This window comes from Contarinia nasturtii, unplaced genomic scaffold, assembly GCF_009176525.2.
Source record: "Contarinia nasturtii isolate CC-2019 unplaced genomic scaffold, AAFC_CNas_1.1 Cnas_scaffold_1964, whole genome shotgun sequence".
Taxonomy (NCBI): domain Eukaryota; kingdom Metazoa; phylum Arthropoda; class Insecta; order Diptera; family Cecidomyiidae; genus Contarinia; species Contarinia nasturtii.
In genome coordinates, this window is record NW_022199294.1 from 945268 (window position 1) to 967891 (window position 22624).

General features: G+C 33.3%; 3 protein-coding genes and 1 long non-coding RNA gene across 13 annotated transcripts in view; 1 reads left to right on the plus strand and 3 right to left on the minus strand.

Annotated features, from left to right (window-relative positions):
* LOC116347607 overlaps positions 1-14154 on the plus strand; it is a 92105-nt gene extending 77951 nt beyond the window's left edge. For 3 of the 9 annotated variants that reach the window (XM_031778270.1, XM_031778269.1, XM_031778271.1), the window contains 4 exons: positions 2887-3392; positions 3540-3651; positions 6266-6405; positions 9890-14154. In XM_031778270.1, coding sequence (XP_031634130.1) covers positions 3134-3392; positions 3540-3651; positions 6266-6405; positions 9890-12759 — 3381 coding nt within the window. In that variant the 5' untranslated portion in view covers positions 2887-3133 and the 3' untranslated portion in view covers positions 12760-14154. Of the gene's footprint in view, positions 1-1321; positions 1334-1717; positions 1733-1968; positions 2207-2247; positions 2429-2643; positions 2668-2766; positions 2786-2886; positions 3393-3539; positions 3652-6265; positions 6406-9889 lie in introns of those variants that run through there. The other 6 variants (XM_031778274.1, XM_031778273.1, XM_031778275.1 and 3 more) reach the window with 6 other exon arrangements.
* On the minus strand, positions 13692-15437 carry LOC116347611. Its single transcript, XM_031778284.1, has 2 exons — positions 15131-15437; positions 13692-15058 (listed from the first exon to the last, which is right to left on the minus strand). The coding sequence occupies exons 1-2, from the start codon at positions 15269-15271 to the stop codon at positions 14666-14668; spliced, it is 534 nt and encodes a 177-aa protein (XP_031634144.1). The 5' UTR covers positions 15272-15437; the 3' UTR covers positions 13692-14665.
* Positions 15438-16200: 763 nt separating this feature from the next.
* Positions 16201-16859, minus strand: LOC116347643. Its single transcript, XR_004201702.1, has 2 exons — positions 16765-16859; positions 16201-16641 (listed from the first exon to the last, which is right to left on the minus strand). It is a non-coding gene; the product is annotated as an uncharacterized LOC116347643 (long non-coding RNA).
* Positions 16860-17857: 998 nt separating this feature from the next.
* Positions 17858-22624, minus strand: part of LOC116347631 (protein similar) — a 60601-nt gene continuing 55834 nt past the window's right edge. For both annotated transcript variants that reach the window (XM_031778310.1, XM_031778312.1), the window contains exons 14-15: positions 18608-18980; positions 17858-18519 (exon numbers count right to left, since the gene is read on the minus strand). In XM_031778310.1, the coding sequence (XP_031634170.1) occupies positions 18374-18519; positions 18608-18980 (519 nt within the window). In that variant the 3' untranslated portion in view covers positions 17858-18373. The remainder of the gene's footprint in view (positions 18520-18607; positions 18981-22624) is intronic.

The window sequence follows — 22624 nt, forward strand, 5'->3', positions numbered from 1 at the left end:
AATCCAATTTTTGGGAGATAACATTTTTTTGCAGTATCCAATTCTATTATAATTCTATATAAATCTATTTTGGTTATATTGTGATATTTCAACATTGAACTAAAAATACAAAAAAAAAATGGATTACATTTTTCGATTTTATGCTAAATTCTTAGTTTTTACCTCGTTTTTTCGTGTTAGAAATGGTTGTTTTCATTCATAAACATATTACAAATTGTGTAATTCGAAAAATTCAAAATCACATATTTAGATACAAAGTTTTTGATAATTTCCATCATATTTTGTTGGACAATGCAAAGTGAACAAGAACCGGTAAAAAAAATCTCATTTAACATTCAGATCCATATTACCTGCGGCGTTTGGTAAATAACCTATACTTTTGAATGATATAATATTTTCATAAATGGTAAACTATTAAATGGTCGAGACAGCAAAACCATAAAAATATTCGTTGCTTGAATTTCGTGTTCTGTTGATAAATAAATTGGAGCATTGTGTTCTTTGAATGCAATCGAGATATTAAAACTTGAAAAATAATGACTCAATTTTGTTTCGTTAAAACCAGTATAAATTTCGAGAAAGATTGACATCCAACGAAAACCGGAATCATAGTGATCTAGAAGATTTATTATTTCATTAAGAAGACTCATGTTTTTTTGCTCTACATTTTTCATTATTATTATGTAATCAAATTTTAGTCTTCTGAGAAATGGCATCATGTCAGCTCAATCAAAAGTCATATTAATATTGTGTTGATTATACGGCAAGACTAAAAAATGGTGGATTCAATCAATATGACTCATTTTAGACTCGAAGTCATTTGAGATATTATAATAGAGTTTATGTGAAAAATGCTAGAATTCCCGTCAACAATTTTAATATTAAATCCATAACAATAAAAAATATCCATGAACGGTCAATATTTCTTCAAACAAATTCAATCAGTGCGATAACAAAAGAATTTATAGTGACGCATTTCGATTATTCGAATTCGAGGAAATCCGATTTAAATGTGTTCATAAAAGATAATAATTAGTTTATTGAATCAGAATCTCTTTTGTATTTTATTGTTAAATTTTATCAAAAACGAATTCAAGCATGAAAAAGCGTTGCCGCACACATAACTTATTGTTGTTGATATTGAATAAAATGATATAAGTTACATGTGAAAATAACGGGTGCAGTAACAGTATACGTTCAACGTACGTGCGAAGCACTTTGATTGTTTTATCGCTTTGATTGACGTCATTTTTGATACGGAATGGACGGCGACGGCTAAAATCATATTACCTTATGGAATTCAGTGTTATTATTGCCAGTGCAGTGAGTCGATGTATGATTTTGAATTTTTTTTAATCCAACACAATTTTTTTCATTAAAAGCCGAACAGTGATGTACTATGAATAGAAAATTTAACAAGAATTGAATTATACTGTTTCTTGCTTCTACTGCTGTCGTCGAAGAATCGTCACGATTAAAAATTTATATATTATATATATAACAAGCATAGCAATGAATTGATATTGGAATGTGTGCCAAATGTTTTGATTTGATAAAATTAAACATGAATCGGCTTTTTGCGGTGCACAGCGATTTAGTAAACGTTCGGCGACTGAGTGATTGAGAGTAGCAGCAGTTTCGAAAATTATGTTGATAAGACTCATTAGGGCGGTCGAGTAACGAATGCTTTTCGACTATGTTTCGATTTTGGTCGTCATTGTAGTAGATAAATGTGTGTGTATGCTGAAGCATCACATTCAAGCGCGACAGACACAAATGAATATTTGCCAGAGAAGTTTTTCACTTAAAAACCCGAACCCGAAAATAAATTGCACTAATTGAATTGAGTTGTTTCAATATGTATGTGTGCAATAGCGCGTCCCCCACTCACGTCCTCTCTTGTCTGAATTTTGGCTCATTCGCGAGAACGCTCTCGGCATGTCATGCTCACATCTTTGTTACTAACAAAAGAGAAAGAGAGAGATAAAGATAGAAAGAGCGCAACAGAGTGAAAACTGTGTTGAAATGAATTGAAACAATTTATAACGATTCAAGTTTGCGAACGAAATTGACTCTTCTCCGGGTGGATTTAATTAATAAAGTGCATTTGATCAATTTTTGGATTTTGTGTGTTTACTAACTGACGGGACTAGAGAGAGAGAGAGAGACTGTATGAAGAATAGAATAAAAGAGAGAGTGAATCTCAGTGAGTTTTGTTTGCATTGAATTTAGACGAAATGAATTTGTTGTTCTTCGACATGTTCTAACTTTGAATTCGACAAATGAATAATATATTCTCGTACTTTGTTCAGAACAATTTGAAAGTCTTCATTTGTTTAATTTTAGCGAATAGTTTAAACGGTTAGGAAGCGAACGCAGTAAAATGATTATATTAATACGGTTTGTGTGTATCAATTGTGATCGTTGGGTAAGTCAATTCGATGGATTCATTGTGAGTGTGTTTGCATCAGCGGAAAGTGTATCATTAACACACCCGTTCAAACTGTTTAGAATCAAAATCTAGTATATACCGCTGTGAACAAAAAAAGTTGCAACCTTTGACATATTATCGTTAGAATGAGATTTGTAATTCAAATGTTCGATGACCGTATTAAACGCTGGACGTATTTTTATCACTTATTATTAATTCATTTATTTTGGCTATTTGTGAGTTGATAACCAAGTAAAAAATTGATCCGTAAACAAAGTCGCCGAAAATAGTACCAAAATTTAATAGCTATACGTGTTGCAACACGTTATTCATAGCTATAAATTTTTACGAGCCGTAAAATTATTATTTATAAAAAAACTAGGCTAAATTGATTATCGTCAATAAATGACAATACATTTGAACTAACGTGATCCATTTGTTTTATATCTTTACAGAGATTCCAGTGTCAGTCATAGTGCCCAAAAATGAAGTAGCATCAAACCATCGTCAACTAAATTCATTGCACAGATTACACAGTCAAAAAAGTGATTTTAGTTTTTTAAAACAATATTCGCGTAATGCCACTAAGTGCGAGCTTTTGAGAGAAAAAAAAACGAGATAACGGAGACCGTTAAATACCAGCCATTTTTGATCGATTTATTCGAATTATTCGCGAAACTTTTTCCATATGCAAATGTAAAAATGCCGATCGATAATTGTGATAAAACAATGAAAAAATCCATCAAATGGATATTTATTGTGATTGTGCTGTGCGAACTGTGCATGCAAATTCATGGCGAATCGGATGCAGAACCAATTCCTTTAGTTCGACTACCATCAAACACTCTACTTAAATACACCGCATACAAGGATGTGAGCATATTGCATTTCGTTGTGCCGAGCGATACTCGAACCGCTTATTTCAACTTTAAAGCATATGAGGAAACAAAAAGTGCCTTCCGTAAGCAGAAAAGATCCATTTCAATTCTCACGCTAAAAATCTCAAAAATTCGAAAATCAATTATTAATTGTTAACTGTTTTTTTCTCTCTCTCTTCCTTTTTCGCCACTTTTTCGATTTGTTATTCGTTTCGATTCGGATTTCGAAGAGCGTCAGTGCAAGCCGAGAGATGTGACATTGCACCTAAAGGCTGGTAGCTATCCTGTAATTAGTCCGGAGAACATAACTTTTCCCAAACATTTTTTACATGCAAATCAAAGGTGAGCTAATTGAAATTTCTTGTTTGTTTTATTAGCGTACGTTTTAATTACATACTTTTCTATGTGTTCAATTGTGTCGATGTGACTACGAAAGGGTGGGCGGTGAATGATTCTCTGTGTATATGTATGTGCTGTGTTCCTAGGTAGAAGCCATTCATTAAAAAGTGCATTGCCAACTGGAATAATTGAATGCTCGAAAATACAAAAGTTTAGCAAAATCAATATCTAAAACTGTATTGGTTTTTGCGTTTGCTTTGACGATGTTCTATGAACCGAATCTTTACGCCGAAAAGTTTAGCATTCAAATATTGCTGAAAATCACCGGATAAACTCTTCAACACGGGTGATAAATACACAAAGTGTAATTAGTCTTTCAAGCCTTTTCAATGTTTCGTTCAGCTTTGAAAACTAAAAATTAATCGTCGATAAAGTTCTTTTTGCAAAGAGAATATCCGATTTTAATATGCACAAACCGTTAAACATTGTGTATATGCGTATTGTGTGTTGTGTGAGGATAAATTTTCAATAAACAGCAGCGTGCTGTAATCGGCCGCATAAATGTCGATGAATATTGTATATGTATGCTTGGCAAAGTGGTGTATTTCGGAGCGCCACACTGAGTGAGATTGATATCAATTGTTTGCCAAACAAAATTAACGGAATGAATCAAAATTATCGCTTTGCCGACAAGTTTCAATGAGATGGGATGTAAGTTCGACGGCTGATGTACATTGGGAATGAGTGTTACTCCTTCGTCAAATTTTTCCCGCGACAACAAACAGCGAATGGGTGAACGAAGCAACCAAGCTTATATTTTTCAGTGTGCCATATCGAAAAGCAACAGAGCAATAATGAATTTGGGGTGGGCCACAATTTGCATGAAAACAAAATCAGCCACCATTTAATTGGAAAACTTTATCGCTACAATGTTCGTTCGGCCGAAATGGAATTCAATTAAAAGTGATTTTCAGTTTGCTTTTGTGTGTGTATGTTGCTGTGTATGCCGTATCGTTTTCGCTGGCAAAGCATTATTGATGGACCATTTTGTTGTTGGCATTTAGTCCGTCTTTTTTATTCTCCACATCCGCCATTCCGAAGCCTATCAGCCACTTATAAAGGGAGCGAAAAAATGATTAACATATTTTCTCAATTCATTTCAGTTCAATTGTACACTTTTATTGGCGCCATTGGGCGGCTTCTATTGGAATGGCCATCGTATTTCTTTTTTGTCTCTCTCACTTTCTCGCTACCTCTCTCTGTTTTCCTTATTCGGCCATTTGGATGGTGTTTCCAAAATTTATGTGTTCGCTTTTTCATAGAATTTGTCTGTACATTCTCTTGGCAACGATTCTCCGTGGAGAAAGAAATTAAGAGTGAAATTGGTATTTTTTTGGTAAATTTACGATGTACGTAAACGGTTCCAAGAAATGGTACGATAAGGAAAAGTCAGGAATAAAAGACACTGAATAAACACAGCGAGAAAAATAACAACAACAATTATAAAACAAGAAATAAACAAAGAAAATAAGCGACAAGCTGTCGGCGATAATTTTTATCTAGCTATAAGACAAATTAAATTATTTCAAGTCAATTACCGTTCCATTGAATGCTTTATGCGAGTGTACATTTGCATTACGTAGCAAAAATCCGTTTAACATCATGTTGGAACGGAAAATTGTGGAATAAAAGCAAAGTGACCTTTGTTTCCTCTTGTTGTCGCAATGAATAAACATGCTTTGAACAATTATTTTATGAGTGTGAAAATGGCTTCCTCATCAGGCTGAAACAAAAGAGAGAGAGAGAGAGAGAGAGAGAGAGAGAGAGAGTATGAATCGCGGAAAATGGGTAAAACCAATTAAACTCGATATATACAGAAAATGTATGAAAGGAAAAAAAATTATATTCAATGAAAATGGAAAATGTATCTAATTTTATCTAAATTGGGATCGAATATTCCAAGCCATCGTCAGTGTGCTGAACGCATTTAATCGAGAAACACACTCACGCACCATGTACAGAGTAGCTGGCTAATTATTAACATGCATTGATAATTTTAAATCAACTTAATGCCGGTCAGTTGCTTCATTAAGCTTTAGTAATGTTTACAGACAGTAACAGTATTTTGTCTGCGTGCGTATCTGCTGGGAACAGTATGTGTTCACGCACCTAGATTTTCCATTTTAATGGAATTGATAGTTATTAATTGCATTTAATATTCATGTGCTCAGTACACTTTGCACTCAATTTAATAAATCGGCCAACACCCCGAATATAAACGAGCTTATGTGAGTGCTTCTTGCGTGTCCCTTCTCACTTTTGCCACCACTTTTTTTTTCACTTAACCTATCACCATATTTAATTAAGTGTACCATAATTTGAGGCAATTTTATTTAGTCCACAACGAAAAACATTCATTTTGACAACCGTTATGGCATTTCATATTTTTAATTAAAGTTCAAATTAATTACCATTTTATTTTATTCTATTTTTGTTTAATTTGAGTAATTTACACGCCACAAAACACACAAGTATTCGTGCCTTGTTAGTGCTATCGAAATGAATGTTGTAAATTTAAAATTAAAATTGTTCATTTGTCAATTTGTTGGTCTTTCAGATTCGAGATATACAATTTGCAATTCAAGTCTGATGGTTCGATGAGAAGGATGAGCATCGATGGCCCGAATACAGGTGATTGGTATGCGGTGGCGTTCATTTCATGGACAGATCCAAGTAACGATCGAATTGAGCAACAAGGTAAGCAAAACACCCCTCCCGAGCAGAAATTACCGTATTTTTTTCTCTCTTTCGCTTCGTTAATTTGCCCAAATCACAAAAGCATAAATCCGTGAATGATTTTCATCCGATACCTGCGTATCGTCGCATTCAATTTTGAAATGAGATTTTCTCGCTTTTCACTTTTAATTATCGTGCCTTTTCGATGAATGTGTCGCATTTGCACCACCCAAAGCACACACAGACACACACGCGCGTGTTAAACAAAAGTCGAAATAATGGTGTTGGCATGTCGCTTGAGTAATAGCGAACCGTACAGCTTTTGGTTATCTTTAGACAATATCAATTGCGTCGCACCCGTTTCGGTTTGAATCTCGAAAATTATTTCATTCATTACCGTTTTGCCAAACCCTCATGCCTCGAATATCCATTGAATATGTCGGTATTTACACCTTTTTTGTGTAAATTGTGTACGCTTCGTCGTTCCATGTTGCGTGTGACAATCGTTGAATCGTATTTATGAAAGGCAAACAATAAACGGATGATTTTCCCCATTTTGTTCGTTCTCTAGTGTGTGGCTTAAGCTTTCCCATCGATTTCAATGGATATGCGCTCAATGCAAAACTGAAATGAAGATCTTAAGACATAACTTGTGTATGTTCTAAAAATGAACTGCCATCTATGCCAAACAAAAAGCCTGATTAAAGGTTATTTTATGTTCATAACAAATAATATTGTTCGCACCATTCTAAACGTTAAGCCATAATCATTTAAAACACGTAAACATAATTGAGTTCACCCATGACATGTATTTGAATGCCATTTTATCATACACACACACATTCTTTGTGACGACACTCACATTATAATGGAATAACGAAAATATGCGTTAAGCCATGAATGCTTGTGTGCTTGAGCACCGCTCACATGCTCATTGTTATATATCTTATATGGCTATAATCGACTTTAGACCGAAAATAAAGACGTACAATAGCATAAAAGACAGGGAAATTTAATCATGAAAGCAACGCTACGATGCGATAAATATAAACGTTGTAAGTCTCCTATTGTAAAGAAGTGTTTATTAGATGTGTTTGCTAAGCATGTGAGGAAAATGAATTCATCGTATTATAATTAACGTTCCTACTGTATTTTCTTTCACTAATTATCTACTATCTTTACCTGTCCCATTCAATGTTGCCTTTGTCGACGATGTTTCTTTATTTTTTCCGCATCAACCGATGTTTGATCTATTCGATGCATATGCAAATAAATCGAAAATCATATATTCCAACCACACACATACTCTACACATAGAAAATGCATCGGCAACAAGAAATATACCGACATCGGATATCACAAACGGAACATACAATAAATCCAATATGCGATGTCCTGACACTGCAAAGTAAATGTTTAATCTATTGAACTCAAGATACATATAACCTAGGGGGTAGACACAATAGAGAATGAATGAATACCAATGAATTGTCATAATACCTATCTATTTTCAAATACGACAGTTACTTACTTATTTGAAGATTACTTGTACTAAAAATGTGAATACCGTGATTACCAAATGTCAAATTGATATCGGTAATAAAGATTTCAAGTTTTTTTCCATTTCGTTTTAACATTCACCATTTCGAAATTTATTTTAATTTTTTCTGTTTTCTTTCTGTCATTTTTATCAAAATTGTTTTTGCATTTATTAAACCAATTGAAATAATACACTTCATAGCGTTGAAAAAGTTTTTTTAATATTTGGAAGATAATATTCATATATGCACATTGTGAGACGTTGCTGAATGCATTGACATTTCGTCTAAAACTGAGAATACCAAGAATACCAAGAATACCTTCAATTTCGGTGAATATCTCAAGTAATATTCCATGTGTCCACCCCCTAGCATATAACCTGTTATTTTGCAAACAAATTCGCCCGCTCTCTCTCATTCTCTTCATTCCGCCCTCGCTCTAGCTTCTATGTTTGAATAGTCTCTTTGGGCATGTCTGTGTGACCAGATGGAATGTTACACTGTACAGAGTACACATATATCATTTCGTTCACATTTATGACTAGCTTGGCTATTAATGTACCTCAAAAATGTTTTGTCGTCCAATGAATGTTTTGGAAAATGAAACAATGTTCATATTTGCGCTTTGACTCTGATGAAAATCCCCAACAAAATTGCAATGAATGCAACGTTGACCGTTTGTTCTGGCCAGATAACGGTATTCGATTTATTTCACATGTGTCACATATTATATCAGTGTGCATACACAACACATACACACACACATGTCGCTCGGTGCATTGAATAGAATGCAATATTAATATATCAGCCATTGTTGCAATGATGGGATCAATTTTTATGCTTGCATCAAATGTCATATATTTAGAGTGCAAATGCATGTGTCACCGTTTTATCACATGCGACTGTAGTTTTTTAATATTGAATTTTTATTCCCTCTATCTCGCTCTGTCTGTACACATGCACTCGGTGCTCTAAATTCAAAACTTCGGCAATCGTTTGTTATATGCTACACAAATATTCAATAACAATTTGGTGCAATAAAATTACTTGATACGAATTAATACGGTCCAATGCATTTGATACTGATTACATTTGTGCAATCAATGCCTGAATCAATGGCATTCTAAATGAAATGGAATACAATTCGTTAATTATATTATAGTCTCGAATTTCTCGTATGAACAAAGTTCAGTTCAAATATTCTTTTCATTTGTAATGACTCTTTTATTCTGGTTCTTTTTTTTCTCTTCATTGAATTCAATTCATTTTTCTTTTATATTTCGTCATTTTTCCATTGAAATCACGGTTTATTCATTTTTACACATCACATTCATTACATGTAAACCATACTTATTTTCCTCAATACCATTAATAAATATATGTTGCCATCGAGTCTTAATTAATGGCTTTTCAAAATGTGTCATCAGAAATAATGAAAGGGGGAATTAAAGCACGAATGTCATATATGCGTCAAGTGACCCCCATCTCTCTCTCTGCCACTCTCCAAAAGCTCCTGTGAGATTGAATAACTCGCACTCATCGAGCGTTAACCGAAAAACCTATTGTTGTTGTCACCACCACCACCACCACCGCCACTTTCTATCACTAATATGTGCGTTGAAACATTATTATTATTATTATGTGAGTTGAATAGGCACTTTAATTAAGTGAAAGAGAAATGGTCATAATTCTTGGGTTGTTTTTTTCTTCTTCGTTTGTTGTCGTCGTTTCGATTGGAAAAGTTTTGTTCGAGGTTCAATTAGTGCATTTACCAACTTTGGCAATAAATACGCATTATCACAGAATGTTATTTTTTTCGTTTGTTCATTCGGTTCATAGTTTTAGATGCTAAGCCATTCGAATGTAATTTATGTTTGTGTGAACTAATTCAAATATTTGATTCTTGTTTTTTTTTCTCGTTTCCTTCCCTTTTCCAACATGGTGTCCACCTTCACTTGGAATCATAGGCCTTGCCGCTTCATGTGAGACATTACTATTGTCTGAAATGTCTGTGGTTAGTGTTAAACCGATCATTCTAAATGCTGACAACGGATTAATGTATAATAATACACTTTATGGATACGCTAACGACCGTTATGCCAACAACCATAATAAGAGCAACCAGCGTAGCAGCAGCAGCAGCAACACCAGCTCAAGCAGCAGTAACTTCAGCAATAGTTCGGCTTCAATCAGTAGTTCGGCGGTTGGCAGCAACACAACCAATGCAAATGCAGATAAATCAAAGACCTCAAACCCGGCACCATCGATAATTTATAAATTTTTTGTGCCACGTTATGTGGATGTGGTTGGATTACACTTCAACATAATGCGAGCTTGTAACCAATGTCAGGCGATTGTAATTCATGTGCAGGCAAACGCATTACCAACACCAAAACATTTTATTCACAGTGCTGTCATTTATGCAAATAAAACCAGCGAATATCAAATCGAATTTTATCCACACCAAAATGTATGGCATTATATTGAAATCGGTTTTGTGAATCGCAACAATGACAGCGCCATCAATACAACAAACGCCACAACAACAACATTTAACAGCAGCAGCACCAACGACAGCAGCAGTAGTAGTATTAGTAGCAATAACAACATTAAAGCTTTCAAATCAAAGGCCCGACAAGAGAAGCGACAACAGTTTATGGAAAATAATATTTTTGTAAATTTTAGCATAGGTTTGCAATTTATATATGAAATGCCGATTGCTGTTGTGGAACCATCGGAAAATGGACCGAATGAAAATAAATCAACGGCAAATTTAAACAGTAATAAAGACGATAGCAGTAGCAATCGGAGTAGTAATATAAATAGGGACGGCAGTACAGGGTCAGAGAATGTAAATCGTACGGTCAACACATCAAATTCCAATTCATCATCATTGGTCGACCAACATTTAAACCAGCCAACCACCACCACCACCACCACCACTACCGCTACTACAGATGCCAATAGCATTGCTACGGATGCGGACGGTATCAATGATAGTAATGATGATGATGATGATTTTGCTGCTACTGCTGCAGTAACTGCAGATGAAAAGGACATCGATTTCAAGCCAAACGTCAAGATACCAGCTAAACCGAGGAAAATTAATTATCATACATTGCTTCGGCAAACTTATCGCGAATTCTTTATGTTCGACTACGATTTATTGCCGGATGACAATGGAACGATTCCAACTTTTATCAATTTAACGGCCGGCATTACAACTGGTTTTCGTTTTGATGTTGGCAATGTTTTTGACATTGGGGGTACACTAAGCTTTGCCGTTGTTATGAAAGATAATTTACATGATGCAACATTAGCTGCAGCCGCATCGGCTGCATCGATTGTTAAAACCCGAAGCAGTCGAATCACAAGCGATGTTGCTGTTGCTGAGAAGCTCGTTCACATTAACGATGACGCTTTGAATGATGCACCCGGCCATGCATTAGACGATGGTAAACCCAACAATGGCATCGATGCCATGAATTTTGAATTAAATCATTCGGATGAAAATGATGATGGCATCGATAATAATGGTTCAGGTAGTAATCAAACAATAATCATATGCATGCACTTGAATGCGGCTGCCATACCAAAGTGGCCAAATCAATGTGTATACGGACAGCATGTGTTTCCCGCAGCAAGCATTATGAACAATACAAATGAAGACACAAGCACCGGCCTAATCCATGTTCCATTTCCTGAAGGTGGCCAATGGTATGTAACGCTCGGTTTATTTTGTCATGGTGCACAAACCAGTCGCATCACGATCATTGACAGCGTTAAAGATTTTATCAAAAAGTATGTTGATCATTTACATAACGTTCGTACACCATGTGCATGTGCCAATCGAACTGATTTTTATCAGAAATGTATAGGCGATGCACGGTGCTTGAGTGAATTGAGTGAATCGGATACGCTTAAAGTGAAAGAATGTCTAATGGATTCAAAATGTACGACCAAACACAAAGAGATGGCCCGCAAATTTGAGATGCACCATCGTTACGCAACCGAACAATCAGTGGAGGCCGACAGTGATTCGTGCAATGCAAGTGCAGTTTTTACCATTTCATCGAGTCCGTGTGTTGCTGGCCGTTGTGGTCGTTATGGTCGTTGTTATCATTATATGTCGGGTGGATTTGTATTTTCAACGTGTCTCTGTATGAAAGGCTATCGTGGTTGGGATTGCACTGAAGACAGTCAAGTACCGTCAAGCTTCTCCATTTTACTTGCACTTCTGTTGCTCACACTCAGTAATTTACTATTTATACCGAGCATTTATATAGCCGTACGTCGTAAATACTTTACCGAAGGCATTATTTACTTTTTTGCAATGTTCTTTTCGATATTTTATCATGCTTGCGATTCCGGTGAGGATGAGTATAGCTTTTGTTTGGTGAAAATTGGCGTATTACAATTTGCCGATTTCTATTGTGGCCTCCTTGCAATTTTTGTCACACTCGTTGCAATGGCAAATATTCGTCAAACATTTGTATCGATTTTACATATGGTGGGTGCTGTTGTAATTGCATTTGGTACGGAATTGAATAAGCAAAGCTTGTGGGTATTTTTGGCACCAGCACTGACTGGCATTTGTCTAATATCGATTAGTTGGGGCTATCGATGCAAACGTACGCATAAATGTTTTCCAGCCCGACGTTATTTATCGATCTTTTTGCCGATCGGCATGGTTTTGGTGATGTGCGGTTTAATTTGTTACGCATTTTTACAAACTCGTCACAATTACTTTATAGTTCATTCGGCCTGGCACATGCTAATGGCGTTAAGTATTCTATGCTTATTGCCAAGCCGCAATTCATTTATACCAAAATGCTAGCATACAATTAACACTGTGTCATCGTCAACAGCATCGTTTAGTGAACGAAGCATTCGCTTGAATCCGATTCGTTTGCTAATCGGTTGTAATTGTTACTATTGTCGCTTTTTGTATCAACAAAATGCTTACGATACCATAGATGATTAAATTCTAAAGCTGTGGAAAATGAGGTCCGGATGTTTAAACACAGGCACACATATTTATATACAAACTCAGAGAGAAACATAGAAGCAAAGAATGAGATACGGCGCAGAAAAGACCATTCCAAATTCCAACTGGTAAACATACAAACAAAACATAATGAATGTGAGGTGAACTACGAATAGCCGACATTTTCGATCCGTATGGCTAAAAGAGGTCGTTTGGTTTTTAATGTTAGATTTTTAGCACCGGAACACACTCACTCAAAACAAACAAAACACAAAATGAAAGGAAAATTACTTGCCTTAACTTTATTAGAAGCGAAACACTGCTGGTAAAAAAAAAAGAAATTGTAGGTGAATGTAGAAAGGAAGAAACCAATTTATATGCCATTGTTCAATACCAAAGAACATTTTGAATATAAGAATTTTAGGTGAACAAACAAAAAACAGAGAAAACGACACAAACAACTTAAAATTTAAACAAAAGAATATATATCATTGTAATGTAATAAGATCGAAATCGAGAAAAAAGGGTATTTTTCATGTTTCAATGTAAACAAAATTTAAATGAATAGAAATTAGACGCCAAAAAAACTGGTAATTGTATAATACTTTGTAAAATTAATTCGTCAGCGTCTCGCTTGCGAGAGAGAGAAAAAATTGAAGCGGGATAGAAAATTCGATTTGTAAATTAACATGGCGAAGGGCCAACGTTATATCGCGTCAGTCCAACCAGATTGAAAAAGGTCACAAATTGTGGAATAATTGTAATAATGAGGGATAAAAACGTCATAAAATATATGCCAGAAATTTATTTGTTAAACATACACTCTAAAAAATGTACTAACAATTTTATTGGATTTATTATGATTATTATGCAATTGTTGTTTTATTCGCACGCGTGTGTGAAACATTTTTGTTCGCCTCCTGCCGCCATATACAGTTAAATAAACACAAAATATGTTCCATTCTTATGTATAATCGATTGAATTACTAAAAAAAAACGTGTGTTAAAAGTTTAATTAAACAAAAATTTCAAATTGATTATGTGCTATGTATTATAAATATATCTAAAAATTAAGAGAAATTACCAAAAAAAAACATGTATAACTTAGTCAGAACGAGCCCACAGATACATGACGTAAATCTATATTAAAACTCTACTATGTATGAAAATTGTGTATAAAATATAACAAACTGAGAGAACCAAACTAATGGAATAAATAAAGCAAGTGCTCAAATTGAATTAAAATTCTATTCTTCATTTTGTGTTCACATATTACTTGGATCTATCGCACCGTCTATTTATGAACGTTGAACGCGCCACATATTTCATGCAACACATCGATTTCGCAAAAATTCAGCTATACAGTAAGTACAAACTTTTTAAACTAATTACGAAGTTGAGCATTGAACTTACTTATGTTTAGCCATAACATTTGTTAAGAAAATATTTGTTAAACTTTTACACCACCATTTCCGCATCACCATCGGAAACGTAACCACTTAAAACTATGCAATTTCTGATTTCAGTAAACTACTTTGTTTCTTCTTCAACGCTTTTTACATTCTAATTTGAAAAAAAGGCTAACTTTACTCCCAATGGGCACAGCACTGATGAGAACTTTTCTTGTACTTAATTTTACTACCTTAAACTATTGCATTATAAATTGATTTGTTTATAAATCAAAAGTCTTCATTTACTTAAAATACTCTAAAATACTCTTATCATCGTATAGTTTGTATTTGTTGATGCATAAAATTTAATGTGTTGCCGCTGCTAATGGACCATAAATCATTTCTCGTTCGAGTTGTTCAGCCTTTAATGTGCCTTTGATACTTTCGCAATTCGCATTGAATACACTGTATGCACTGATTTCACCCTTGCGCTTTGGTTCCGTTCGTGTATTGAAATAAATGCCAAACAATGCTGAGAATAGTAAGTAAACAATTCCGAATTTCAGTTCGATAGCAATCATCCAGCATGTTGCCCAAAAACAAAACCACAACCCATAAGTGATGTATTTCATTTTAGATTCATCCTTGTTTTGATTATTCTCATTTTCACATCCACCATCGTCTTCGTCATCTGATGACACATAATCGGACATCTCGCCAGGTTCGCTGGCCAGCAAGTCCTCTTCTTCCAATTGTTCCTTCAATTTTTTGAATTAAATCATAAATCAATTGCAGTGAATTTAAACAAACATTTTCAGTTCATAACTTACGTCTGGTATTTCGATAGTTTCATCTTTTTTGGGATTTGTCGCTGGCGAAAATGTCACCATACTGATTAAACGCTGCTTGATTTTTTGGAAAAATTCTTTACGCCGTACTTTTGTTCGATATTTTTCCAGTTGTTCATCCATTTAGTCTCCCCGCTTTATTTTTCACAAGAAATCAGCAGTCACTTCACAAATTTTGTTCGTTTGTTCTGAAATTTTGGGGTTTTGGTGTTTATTATTTTGATTTTGTGCCACATACGTATGTAAAGTTCACTATTTTCTAAGCGAAACCAAATCAGATGTTTTCCAATTGACGTTTACACATTTTGACAGATGAGCTACAGCGACATCTATCGATCGGAGCTAAAGACTTTTAACATTAAGTATGGACTTGAATTAAACTTTCACCGTTGACATTATGTACTTTAGATAAACTTGCGATTTTTTTTTCGTGCAAAAAAGTAATATTTGTGTCACATTTTGTTTACATACTATCTTTCGAGAAGCGTAAGCTACTTTCTAATCTTCTTTTAGAGCGTAAAGGTTTATTTTTTAACCTCTGGCATTATACTCGGCAGTTCGATATTCATATCAGTTGAGAAAAGCAATAAAAAATGATTGACGATTGAATAATTGTCGCATATAATCTTTTTAAGACGATGCTCTCATTTAAAGTTCTCAAGATTATCAAAAACAAATAACATTCGAGCTCGAGATTCTTTTAAAAGATGCAACAGAGTCTTATAGCATCCAATTTCAATAATTTTCGTCAGTTTTCTTCGTTTTTCATACAAACCATTATCATGAAGAACAATAGTTCTCAAGGTATCCCCTCAACTTTGATGAATACAGTAAATTTTATGCCATGCCCGAATTTTCGGACTTAGAGTTTTAACGACGGCATATTATATACTAGATAAAAACAATATTCAAGCATTACAGTATACCTTCAATCAATCTGTGCCCTAAAAATATGCAATCTTGAGCAAAAATTAAATTTTTGAGTTTCAATGAGGTTATTTTTATTTATATTTTAAGATTATTTGTCTTCTTTGAGATTCATAGAATAAAAGTGGCTAGTAACTTAATAGCGGCTTTATATTTTGTAACTTTGTACAAATGATTAGTCTGGAAGGCGTGAATATACGTTAATTGAGGTTAATTTTGTATATATTGAAAAAATGTATCGAATTGTTTTATTTGCCCACACTTTGCTCCTTTTAAATTTTGACGCCATATTAATTGAATATAATTTTATTGTGATCACAAACCACCGTTTTATTTGCCTAATGCACAAAAAATGAATCGTTTTGCACGCTCTGCATCAGTTTCGGTCTTATCTCCTTGTGGATTGGCATCGGCTGAAGCAAGGGTATTTTTTTGCTCTGTTTTTAGTTCTGGTTGTAATTCCAACTGTGGCGAAGCATCTGGTTGACTTTCACCCGACGAGAAAGCGATGACAACGATTATAAAAAATGCAGTTGCGATAAGGTTTTTCATTTTAAGCTTTTGGGCTGAAAAATAGAAAAGATAGAAATAGGTCCGTTGGGATTCTAGCAAAAATTTCTTGCGACAAAAGATCACTATGTTGCGATTATTTTCTTTGAAAATGTGGTTAAAATATTACTTAAACTTACTTTGATGAAATCTTCAAAAATATTTGCTGTTGATAAGTTTCTTTTGCTTCCGATGTTGGGAAATAAACTGATTTTGGCCAAGGTGTGTGATTTCTCTTTTATACTATAGCAAATCTTAAAAAAAAATTATGCGCAACTCAATCACACCAATAAAATTTAAATTTAGTCTGTTTATTCTAACTTCTTAAGATAAGAATAGAATACCTTAAAATAAAATGCCAGTTTGCGCAATAACAATAACAAGAGTTGACGGCATGAACTTTGGAAATGAACTTTGCTTATCAATTCTTTTATGTAACAAAAAATATTTTATTCTTATTTTCAAACAATAACGCTAATTTTATAAAAATTCTTACTTTTCAACTCCAAACTAACTGTGACGTACAAATTGAGACAGTGACGCGTTTACTCTATTTTAAACTCACAAAGAGCAATTTTACATTCTGATATTATTTGAAGATTTGTTTTAAGATTTCAGTGGTTTTTATTACTTACGGTTTTTTTAGATTGCTGCCTTCATAAATGCGTAATATAAAGAAATATTTCAATAAAACTAAAAGATGCTTTGGATCAGTTTACCTTGTTATCAAGTCCATCAAGTTGAATTTACCCTTTGGCTTCAAAATAAGTTGCAATGAAAAAGAAACAAGTTCAAATACCAATCAAAAGATATATTCTACATTTATTATGCTAAATATTCAAAAAAAAATTATGTATCGATATATAGTTATCGATAAAAAAATTCACATATGAATAAAGTATTTCATTGTTATGACTAAAATTAAAAGTGTCATAAAGAATTTGATTTTTTGTTGAATGTTGGATGTTTGATTGCGTCTGAACGATGTATAAGAAAAAAAACTTCAAAAATACAAAAACGTCGCAAAAGTTTGCTCTCTGCATCGGTGAGTGGAAGATTAATTCTAGCAAGATATGAAGTGTTTTTTTTTTTTCAATCGGCTTTCGTCATATGCTCACAAAAATGTGCGACGCTTATAAAATGATACAAATTATATGGTACAGATTAACATATATGTGTATGTAAATCTTAACACAGAAATGAAATTGATTCTCACAAAGAAAAACAAAAATGTTAAGATTATTTGCTACAATGCCTGTATCTCATGGTCGTGGCCAGAGTTCGACCATCATTAATCTACGTGATTAAAACTATTTAAAATCTACGTGTCCATTTCCCAAATTACAATTTAGTGTTCCCGAAAACATGTTTTTCCTTTCCAAATGTGTTAACATTAAAATGACACTAATTTATTATTTTGAGTTATAAATTTAACAGCTGTATACATTTATGAATCTACATATTTGCAAGAATCTTCAATCTGTGCGATTCAATGATTTGGAAAATATGCTTACAATTTGTGCTTTCGAAAAAAGGAAAATTGACCAAAAAAATAACATCTGAATGAATCCAAAAATATAAATATATGCAAATTATTGCCAAAAAATTATGAAAATTTCTTCTTAAAATGAATACAAAGAGTAAAAAAAATTACATGTTTTTTTAAATCAAATTGCATTATAGATTAAAAAATAAAGCGAAATTGTCCAGGTTTGTTTGTTCTAGACGCAATTAGGTGGTTTGTGCCCATTATTTCATTTCATCAGCCCAAACATCCAACAAACTATCGGCACCCATATCAGTCCGGTCGAACATATTAAAATCATAGCTACTGTTCTCTGTTCCCATTGGCGAAATCAACGATGCAGGCAAAATGTTTGTTTGATCGGTAATACCTGTTTTTGAAATCAATAAAAAGATCAAAAAATTTATTAAAAAAAGAAGAAAAAACTACTTTGAAAGGAAAAAAAGGTAAGTATTTACCATCAAAGAGGCATCCTCCGACCATTAAAGAGTCCGACGAAAGTGGAGGTGGCTGTGGAACAGTGATGGTGATCTGTTTTTCAAAACTTTCAAACGGTTTCTTCTCGTCAATGGACGACTTCATGAGCCCAACCAAATCATCATCGGATGAAGTGAATGGTGATGTGTCACCATTTGAGTTGGGGAAGCTTCTATTCAATTCGTTCACAAGGAATATATCGTCAACTAGCCCATATTCATCGGAATCCATTCCATTTGTGTCATTCACCTTTGGTCCATATTCGAAATTACTCTGTCCCAAGTCCAATTTACGATTCTCTTTCAACAAATCAATCGTACTGATTGGAACTTCTGGTTGTGATGCCATGGTACACTATTCGAAAATCGCACAAAAAACAATATTAGTTTATGTCATGGAAAAATTGAACATAAAATAAATTAAACAACATTGATAACTTAAGAATATGAGTAAGATTCTGTTTTCGATTTTCGGGGAGCATTTTTATCCTAAGCTTAAATTCTAATTCAGCTTAATTAATTTTCTTTTTTTTTTTTTTATACTAATAATATTTCATTTGTGAAAATGTGTGTTTATCTCTAATATTGATATTTAATTTTCCTTATATTCCATGGAAATCTTTCACTTGAACGTACTTGATGTTGGAGTTTGAAATGTAGCTAGCAAATTTCCACGCTTTCACAGCTTTTTTCAGTGTGGAAATTTGATGTCAAAGCTTGTATTTAAGCTTTTGAAAGGTTTTTATTCTTCGCAGTACGAAAAAATCGACTAAAAACCCTTCAAATTTGGCGATGGAGTAATGCACGAAATGTATAGTATTTGATGTTCATTTAATAGGGGATATATTTTTTTATATGGAAAATGTGCTGACGCAATCAAGAATTTATTGAGGTAGTAAATGATAAGGATTTTTATTTCCGATATGATGAAGGCATAAAATCATCTACGAACGCGTTGTTATATCAAAGTCAAACAAACTTTGATTTTATTTTGATGAATCGTGAGAAAAATGTATGCGACGCGATTTTTTTCGGGTGCCATGATAAGAAGCCAAAAAAGAAAAATGAATTTCTTTTACACATAAAATATTTAAGTTCAATTTCCGTCCGAGATAGACAGATCACAGCATAAAGTCAAAAGAAAAGTATCGAACATAGATTTTGGTGGGCGAGCCGACCGCAAGGAAAATGTTTTTACAAACGAACGAATGCTTTATTCCAAAGATTACGTGTAGTAAAGTTATGAAGAAATCAATTAAGAGAGAAATATGGTGAAATTACTCGACTGCCATAATTCACTGAGGGGTTCACAATTGGCTTAATTTGTCGACCAAAATCCGCCCCAAATGAAATTCCAGGTGGAAAAGCTTCCCCAAATTTAATAAAGCGAATGAAACATTCCTTCGCAATGTGCTATACTCCAGGAGACACTCTTACCTTTTCACAATTATCAAAATATATCAAGTGAAAGAAATGCCGAACAGAAAGAAAATAAGGAAAATGAAACACAATTTGTTGTAAGACGTGATGATTAATTTGTATTTATTTTAAAAGTAATTTTATTTTGACTGTTTCAAATGATGACACTAAATTTTCGCGTAAATCATAGAACTTTTTTTTGTTTCCTTTTTTTTGGTTCGAATAGTACATGAACTGTTATGTGAATATATGTAACTTACTCACTAAACATCGAAATATACTATAAATTTTTGTTTTTATTGTTATAGTATTGCATTTGCATATCGTTTCGTTCCACTTTCGGTATGTGTGTTATTGAATATTTTGTGAATGATTCGATTGAAATGTTTGTCGGCGAAAAACCGAAACTATTGTATGGTCTGGATTGTGTGTTGTCGTGCGCGATAGCATGCTTGCACGCATTTTTCTTCATATGATTCTATTTGTGTTGAATTAAAATAAATAGAAATCGTTTTCGGTGTGTCTTTCTCCATTTCAATTTGTGTCAATAATAAAAAAGAAGTGCTATTAGAAACAACTGACAACTTTGTCTATTTTTTTCTCTTCTTCTCCATTGTTTGTACTGACTTCATTTATTCGACATTTTGCACTGTTGTTGATATTTTTTTTTTATTTGGCAACATTCACCGTTTTTTTTTTTGCACAAGAAACCAGTGTTTCATTTTGGATTCAAAAATAAACATCTCTCATTGCTTATCGTCTCTTCATCTTTTTCCGACCATATATATTTTTTGTTGTGTCTCTTTCTTTGCTTGCCTTTCTTACTATGTAAATATGTTTAACAGTTTTGTGTTTGTCTTTGTATGTATATGAAAATGTAAATATCTTTATCCTCTCGGTTCGGTTTATCGTAAATATAACGTTTTTCTTTTGCGTTTGGCTCTATGAATAGACTATGGTTTTTCTATTATTTTTTTTGTTCTTTCGTTATTCCATCAACATTATTATCATTATCTTTTCATAATAAAATTAATGTAATCACTTTCGTTGTTGTGTTCTGTGCTGAGGTAGCTGATGTGATGTTTCTTTTTTCTAGCAAGAAAATTGACATTTCCATGAATGTCATGTTGTAACCACAAAAGAAAAATGTTCAACAGTTTTAATAAAAAAAATTCCACTAGAAACCGTATTATAAGAATTTGTCTATTTTAAAACAACATTTGAGGTAGTTTGATCTGAATGGCTCAAAATCTGTACTGATTCCATTTTATTCGTTCATATATCGATATAATATTTGTGTTTTGTTATTTTCTCTAGAACTGTATCTCCATCATTTTAGCTATATCATAATATTGATTTTATATAATCGTAATCGAGTAATATAACTTGAAAATGTGTGTGAGTTTTTGTGTGTGTGTTTCAACAATATATATAATAAATCTTCGCAATCTTGACTTGTTGTGGAAGCTGTGTGAATTTTTGCATATAAATGTTGATAATTGATTTATTTATTTAGATATTTAATATATGGGAAGATATTGTGTATTTTTTAATCATTTTATTTAAATTGACAACAATATTTTGTTTATATGTATTTCATTGTTTAAATCGATTCTCTAAAGCAATCTGTGGCTGAGTATTACTTTTTTTTTACTAAATTTCGGATATCTTTTTTTTATGCATTTGTTTTAGTTATTTTATTAGGTTTATTTAAAACATTCTTTTATTTAATAAAATGACACACTATACTTTTTTGGGGAAAAAAAACAGAAAACGATTCGTCTACGTCTTGGTATTACGATTAGAATATTGGGTTATAAATTACGTTATTCATTAAATGTGTGTGTTTGTGTTCTCTGTGCTGTCAATGTTAACGTGAACGAGATAATTAATTTAGTTATGCATTAAATGTAAATATTTCTCTCATTTGCTCAATGTATTTCTTTGTAGTGCGAGATCTGATGAGCGAACAACCGTCCGCTCGCGCATTCACACACACAATTGGTTATCTTTTTCAATTTATCTATGCATTTTAATTAATTAGAAAATCCCATTATCGGCCATTATAGATCGGGTTCATGCTATATTGAGCTACAGCAAAAATATATTTTATATAGTTGATTCATGTGTTTTGTATTTGGAATCAATGCTTTTCCATATTCAAATGCACATGCACATAACGACTTTGCATCTAAACTCTCCCACACTCTCTCGTCTCTCTTTCTACAAAATGTAATTAATATTTGTTTATAAATTGTGCAATTTGTTTTGATAAATGTCCATCTAAATAGATCGGCGTTTAGACCGGAGCGAGAAAGAGCGAGCGAGAGGATTCGAATGAAGATGCAATTACCTTGTCTTTGATCATATGCGTATATAAAATGTTGTGTGAAGATTAATTTGTAGTTAATTAACAAATGTCAAAACGGTTTTAAATCATTCAAGGTTTAACATGGAAGTCATGATATATGATATACGGGTATATATTCGCGTATAACTGTGTTTCGTCGGTGTTCTTTTGTGTTTTTGTACTTGAGACTGTCTCATTGTTTTCTGAGTTTGTGATGATATTTTCGTTGG